This window comes from Nicotiana attenuata, unplaced genomic scaffold (assembly GCF_001879085.1).
Source record: "Nicotiana attenuata strain UT unplaced genomic scaffold, NIATTr2, whole genome shotgun sequence".
In the NCBI taxonomy this organism is placed as follows: domain Eukaryota; kingdom Viridiplantae; phylum Streptophyta; class Magnoliopsida; order Solanales; family Solanaceae; genus Nicotiana; species Nicotiana attenuata.
Window position 1 is genome coordinate 2,133,405 of NW_017670244.1, and position 7,082 is coordinate 2,140,486.

At 36.9% G+C, this 7,082-nt stretch overlaps 1 protein-coding gene and 1 long non-coding RNA gene across 2 annotated transcripts in view; one reads left to right on the forward strand and one right to left on the reverse strand.

Annotated features, from left to right (window-relative positions):
- LOC109236573 overlaps window positions 1–1,397 on the forward strand; it is a 3,039-nt gene extending 1,642 nt beyond the window's left edge. The window contains exon 2 of the long non-coding RNA XR_002069519.1: window positions 713–1,397. This is a non-coding gene — a long non-coding RNA (uncharacterized LOC109236573). The remainder of the gene's footprint in view (window positions 1–712) is intronic.
- Window positions 1,398–3,107: 1,710 nt separating this feature from the next.
- On the reverse strand, window positions 3,108–6,743 carry LOC109236574 (DNA polymerase epsilon subunit 3-like). The gene is made up of 3 exons (XM_019402768.1): window positions 6,430–6,743; window positions 5,692–5,810; window positions 3,108–3,523 (listed from the first exon to the last, which is right to left on the reverse strand). Exons 1-3 carry the CDS (start codon window positions 6,645–6,647, stop codon window positions 3,321–3,323), a joined length of 540 nt encoding a protein of 179 aa, XP_019258313.1. The 5' UTR covers window positions 6,648–6,743; the 3' UTR covers window positions 3,108–3,320.
- Window positions 6,744–7,082: the final 339 nt, after the last annotated feature.

Sequence of the window (7,082 nt, forward strand, 5' to 3'; positions counted from 1 at the left end):
TATATATATATGTTACCTTATCAAAAAAAAAAATGACACAGTCAAAATTATGGATTTTATCCATTCACCTTTTATAGTGTCTTCTTTGTCGCTTATCTCTTTTTTCTTCATTAAAAGGCTTTACAGGCCGTAAACATATAGCCAGGAGTAGAGGTGGAGCTATGATTTCAACTTTATGGGTTTTGGATTAGAATGACGACTTCAAGTGCTAATTATTGGGTTCTTAATTTAATATTTGTTCATATTTGATGAAAATTATAATACAAATACACTGTTTGAGCAAAAGCTATTGGGTTTGAGCGTTTGGCCAAACCCGTGGCCGGGATTCTAGCTCCGCCCCTGGCCAGGAGTAATGTGAAAAAAGCCCTCTTACTTCACATTGTTATGATGAAAGCTTAAATGAGTTATTATATAAAAGAATCTAGTTGACTCAGAAAAGGTTGGTTGTATTCTGTTATTTCACTTTTGGTGTAAAGAGAAGTATGCTGATGAAGCTGAATCACTCCTAGAAGTCATAGAATCCCTGTAAGCTGAACAGGATATAGTTTTTCTGAATTATGCATCTTTGGTAACTTGTAAATATGGTTTCCAGCACTTTGTACTGCTGATTAATATATTGTTACCTATTCCAAAAAAAAGAAGGTTGGTTGTGTCACATGAATTAGTTCGGAAGAGAAATTGTATTGTTACTGAATTGTAGGTCTATTTCCAGAGAAAATGAAGAAAGGTATTCACCCTCAAATGCAATGGATATCCTATGTGACACAAAGTGGACGATTGATGCATGTTATGATGACCAAAATACACCAAACAGGCAAGGTTTATCACATTAGAGCAAGGCGTCAAATGGCTCAAAGTATTGGTCAGATTGCAAAGTTTAAGCGCCGGTATGGTGAGAAGGAGGAGGAGGAGGTGGAGAAAGCAGAGAAATGAAGGTTTAAGTTGGAAAAAGAATGAATTACCAGTCTTGGGCTCTCTGATGATTTTGTGGATGAATTCATCCTTACCTTTTCCCTCTTCATTTCGTCTTAACTTTTCTGTTTAAGGAATGAATACTGGTCTTCTTGTATGCTGTCACCCCTTCGAATGTTAGTGAAGAAACATTGGCTCATCCTACTGTCAGCGTCTCCTTGTTTGAAAGTATTTTATGAGGTTTAAGAAACTTTAGTGTCTCTATCTTCTTATTTGGAATTATTGATGCTTCTTCTTCACCCGTGTCAAATGACCATGTTCTCATGGTTCTGGTGTACTTTTTTTTGTTGTAGTAAATTCCTGACTAACTTTTAAGAAAAGGAGAAATTAAACTGTAGGAAGTAGGTAGCATGTTTGAGTATCTCCCTCTGTTGTTGCCTGTCTTCAGTAAGCTAAAGGACAAAGCTGTTATAGTGTTGTAGTCACATGTTTTATTGTTCCAAAGGTGTACACAATAATATGATTGTTGCTCAGAATTGAACATCATTCTCATTTACCTGTTGTGAACAGTTTTATGAGATCTTCTTTTCTTTTTGTTAACTAAACTATTTTCATTACCAATAGTAGTATGTACAGCAAATACAAAACCTGACAGTTGAACCATAGGTGTCAACTATCAGCAGCAATCCTTACTTCTCTTACAATTGTTAGTTTCTTATTCAGCATTTTTACTCGGGGAACAGAAAAAGTTTTTTTTTTGGATCAAGAGGAAATATTTAATATATGTGATAGATATGAGTTACATAGAGGGACTTTCCACTGGAATATAGCTCCCAGCCCCCAGGGAGTAGTTCACAACATATTTAGATGCAAAGGGTGGGGGAAAGGGATATAGATTTGAGCTCTTAAGAACTTTCTATTTGCTTCCACCCTTAGCTAGTTAGTCAGTTACATGGTTAGCTTCTCTGTATGTGTGCTTCAGAGTCGGATTACCAGCCTGAGGAGGAGTAACGTGCAATTATCAATGAGGTGAGGAAAATGAACATTACCTATTTGAAGTGCAGTAACTACTACATTTGAGCCTGTGTTGATTTCAAGTGGATGTAGTTTCTTTCAAATTGCTATCTCTGATCGCATCTGTAGAGCTATTTGTTCTGCAAATATGTTAATTGTGAAAGGAAGTATCATATAGTAGCCTAAACTCCAGTCACCTTTGTGATTTCTGGAGCACCTCCTATCCGGGTTATTGATTACCCAATGGGGAACCTTCTGTAATTAATTTGTTCTAGTTTTCTTGGAGGGAGGCAGCAGTTATTTTTGTCCTTTGATAGTTAAGTTTGTATATTTCCTTCTTTTTCCTGTAAGCATTATGTATGAGTTGGTATTTAGAAGATCCTTTTTATTATTGAAGTGGTTTTTGATTTCGATTGATCCATTTGTGCCAGAGTCAGAAAGGGAAATGTTCAGTCCAGAGGAAATGTTGACTTTAATAGTTAGTTATCATTAGAAGTATAATTCTGTTAATCCAGTTCTTATGGAAGAGGGAGGGTCATAATTTGATGTAATTTGTCTGTCCAGGTCTGCCCAGAAATTTTTAACACACTGCACTATGGTCCCTTGCTTATTATGGCATATTCGGCTTTCTTCCCCGATTGGCGATTATGATCCCACTTTCTTTTAGCAGATCTCCATGCTAGTCCTTGTAGCAGGGATTGATTCAGCACCTAATCACAAGAAATTCTTGACCCTCCCCCTTGTGAATTGGAGAGTAAAATTATACTCCTTCGATTGCCTTTCTGTATCTCCAACTGTCCAACATGACAAGAAAAATATTACAGATGAAAAACACAATCAGTAATCACTTATCCAGAAAATACAAGATTAATGAGCACGGATCAGATCAGGAAACCGACGCGGCATTGAGGCAACGAGGAGATAATATCTCAAATACAATATAAGATGTATTTTGCTAGTTTTTGATAATCTTCACAAACTACCATAATGTACTATGGGCTTAAACGTGCTACTTTAGCAAAGCTCAAGATTACCTATATGAAAACCTATTCAGTGTGTTTGTAAACACATTGACGAACTCATGTGGGCATTCCTTAACCCGAGCTAATTGGACACTATCTCAAATATAAATGTAATAAAAAGAGAAATGCGCGATATTTCAGAAATAAACACACTGAACATGAGGATGACAAAAGGACAATAAATTCCCAAATATCTTCATTTTGCTCGGCAAAATAACTCTATCAACATAACGTTGTTTGTTAATTTTGCATCCAAGATTACAGATTTTGAGGGATTAACTAGGCATGAGTAAGATGTCTAATAGATAGGAGAATGCCTACTCATATTCCTAGAAGAGAAGGTGAGTGCAATAATCTCCTTATTCATCAGCACTATGGGCCTTCAGCTTGTCCATCTTCATCTTCATTATCAGATGGTTGCTCGGCAGCTTGTCCATCTTCATTTTCAGTGTCAGAGGGTTGCTCTTTCATCTTGCCCTTCCCATTTTCCACTGGTTCTTTCAGCTTCGCTTTTTTGTTAGATTCTGTGGACTTCGATGATCCTGACTTCCTTTTCGAGTTCCTTTGTCTGAATACTGCAAAAAGAAAGAAGAAAACATAAAGGCAAAGAGAGAGCTGTAAGTTCATTCACAGTATACAGTCTTTGATATCATAGTGCCTCACTTGTAATCAGATAACTAAGCCCAGATAAAGAAATAATCTATCACTTATCACACATATTGAGACTGCACAGAGTTCTCTGAATTTCACCATTCAAGGATGCAAAACGCATGACGAGCAAATGATAATCGTCCGACAGTCTGAAGCTTATCACAAGAGGAATCTCGAATTAGGACACCAATTAGAATCAAAGATGATCCCAGACAAGGTAGAATTACAAATATTGATGATTCATTATAGTTTAAAGTGATTCAATGAGGTAGTGATTACATATTCCATAAAAAGGGGGGTAAAAGAGGTTTGATTGTGTGAAATATCAGATAAATTGCAGAACTGATGAGAAGAATATCTACATACATGTACTTCATAGTGACAAAAAATGGAAAATATTTTTTTCCTTCTAATTCATATGAAAAAATATTTAGATACTTCGGTATAATAAGTTGGGACATATTGGTTCTAATACTCACTACATGTCCTGGATAGGTGAGACGAAGATACACTACTAGTGAAGTTGTAAATTTGCATATACTTGGTATTAAGACCGATAACAAGATCAGCCCCTCAGAGAGATCAATAAGTGACATTATGCTCAACTTGTACAAGGTAAAGAGAGCTAGTGTGTATGTCAACTCTCAAAATTATCCCCAACCTTAAAAATGTTACGATAAAAACAATTATGAGCAATTGTTGTCTAATTTCAGCTCTTTTTATTGTTTTGACCTTTAACAGAGTGCCTCTGAACAAGCCTACTGTGAAACCTTTAATGGAAGGTTTCACATTTCCGTTCCACAATAATTAGCCATCATCAGGAGACAAAAACAGTCATTAGCAACCTTCTGTATTGGCTTTAGACCTGGTGTATTGATACACATCTACTCCTCTGATATGGCTCTAACGATATTTGGCCATACTCCTCACGAACTATTCATTACCTTCAATCTCTTTGCCCTAACACAACAGAATTGGCATAGTTGATCATTTCCGACCTTTATTTCTCATTTTCACCAAATATATGTAAAAGTTAAACGATTCTTTGCAGTGTGAGTAGCAATGAAGAAGTGCATAGACATTAATACTCTGGTCTTTCTTTCTACCTTCTTTATTTGGGCGGGAGGAGGTTTCAGATAAAGTCAGACGGCCAACTCTCTATAGTAATTGAAGGTGATCTAATCTATTTGAACTAATGCACGTGGTACCCTAGCTTCTCCATGTTACTAAACTAAAATTGAAGGGTTTCAACCACAGAACATCCCATCTTATTCAGGAAGACCTCAACAAGTGCCATCCTCCAACCTGATGAGGCTGCAGCGCAGCTTTGGTTTTAGGAAAACAAAGAAGGACAGAACATTCTCGTCACTAGTATAAATATGATTAATTGTTTACCTAAACAAGCTATCAAGTAATCATACACCTGATCATGCTACGTAACCTTGTGACACCCTCCATCTCATTTTATGTCCGATGTTTGAATGGACACGGATTGAAAGAAAGAAAGATTTTTGAAACTTGTGGTCTCAAACAAGCAATAGACATTTGTATGGCTATAAATCATCTCATTAAGGGTAAAATGAGAAATTTAAAGTCAAATTGTTTCTAAATATAGAAAGGTTCCGTTCTTTTTGGAACACGCTAAAAAGGAAAGTGTACCACATAAAATGGGATAGAGGGAGTAATATTTAACTCAATGGCACTATTTACATGGCAAAGTGAAGAAGCCAATCATCTTTCATTAGCCCGCCTCTGGCAAATTTAGTTCAGTAATATAACTTAGTTTTAGTAGAAAGATATTGCTAATGCTTTCAAGCAATAAGAAGAATAAGAGAAATCAGATAACTGTAATCAACACTTTGTTTTGCGATTGATATACTATTCATTACTGTAGCACATGTTCTCTTAATTATGAAAGTAATATATAAGAAGTACGTAGACAGACAATCAAGAAATCTGACCACAAAGTTGACATGTGATTGTTAGAATTTGTGAATAAAAGGATTTGTAGTCTAAGATGGAAAACTGCTCAGCATCGTGAGAAAAAATACAGAACCATTAAAGAATTTTAGAACAGTGGAAAGAAACTGACCCTCGAGAGAAGCTCTGAGAGGCTCAATGAACTCGGGAAACTCAATCTCTTCAAGAGCCTTGAACACATCCTCTGCATTTATCGTTTGCCTCTTAGACTCCTTGCATATGTCATTAGCACTGCAATTGAACATCTCAAATCAGCTCACTCATTGAACTGAAATATTATAAAAGAGAAAAACAAAACATATGTTTCCATCTTCTTTCAACATCCACCGATGATAATACAACTTTTCCTCCATTTTCTCAACTGTCAACACAAAGCATGCTTTTTTATGTTCCACTTCAACCAATCAATTAATTATTGTTTGCTCAGATCCACAATCAATCACTTTATATTCATTGATTTCCAACTTTTAGGGTTCATCCTACTAATCACCAAAAAATTTAACTATCAACCAGTAAAAGAATAGCCAATAAACAGAACCCCATTAAAATCCTAGATCACAAAATTTCAGAAAACACCTAAAGTCCCAAAATAAGCCAACTTCAAGTCAATTTACAATCCTAAATTTCAACTTTTTAAAAAAAAAAAAAAAAAAGAAGCTGAACCTCAATAACATCACAATCAATCAGAAAAAAGGCTTAATTTTGTAAAGACCCTATTAAACCCTGGATCACAAAAACTCAAAAAAAAAAACACATCAAATCAATCATTACTCTTTTCATAATTTCCGGGGAATTTTATTTAAAAAAGGAATAAATTGAAGTGAATATGCAAAACCCAGTAAGAGCTTACGTGGCGGAGAGGTAATGGATGAAAATGCGGGCGCTTTCGGAGAAGGCAAGGAGAGAGTCGCGGAGAAGAGAGATGTCAGTATCGGTGGATAATTGGGAAAGCTTATCCTTCACTAGCCTGCGCACGATAGTCTTGGGCAGACCCTCTTGCTCTATTTGTACTGTTGCTGCTGGTAATTTCTCCTTCTCTTTGTCTTTCTGCTTCTCTATTTCCGCCATTGAAATAGGCGAATACTGAAAAAATGCTTTTGGGTTTTAGGATTTAGGTTTCTTTTCCCGCCACGGTCTTTTATAGAGTGAGCTCATGCTTGTTTGGTTCATGAATTAGGTATAACAAAATTATAACATAAATATTGTCGTGCCAAGGCTGTTTGGTGGGCCGGTCTGGGACCGGGACCGGACCGGGCCCGCGGTCCTAACGGGCTAAACGGTCCCGGCAGGCCGGTCCTGGTGGGTCGGTCCCTTAATGGGTAGGAAGCCCGTGACGGGCCGGTCTTGTACACGAGGCCCACGAGACCGGGACCGCTAAGTCCGGGACCGGCAGGCGGTCCTGGGCCGGTTCAACCGGGCCTAGCGGTCCTAACGGGCTCCAACGGCTATTTTTTTTTAAAAAAAATTTTTTTTTTTTAAAAAATAGCCAACGGTCAGATTTTA

What these genes read in the sequence shown, in the direction of transcription:
- LOC109236574 (XM_019402768.1), bottom strand. Translation starts at nt 6,647, where the DNA reads ATGGCGGAAATAGAGAAGCAGAAAGACAAAGAGAAGGAGAAATTACCA. An exon ending in ATCCATTACCTCTCCGCCAC is followed by an intron (nt 5,811 to 6,429) that starts GTAAGCTCTTAC and finishes GTTCAATTGCAG; the next exon opens with TGCTAATGACATATGCAAGG. An exon ending in TCTCAGAGCTTCTCTCGAGG is followed by an intron (nt 3,524 to 5,691) that starts GTCAGTTTCTTT and finishes TTCTTTTTGCAG; the next exon opens with TATTCAGACAAAGGAACTCG.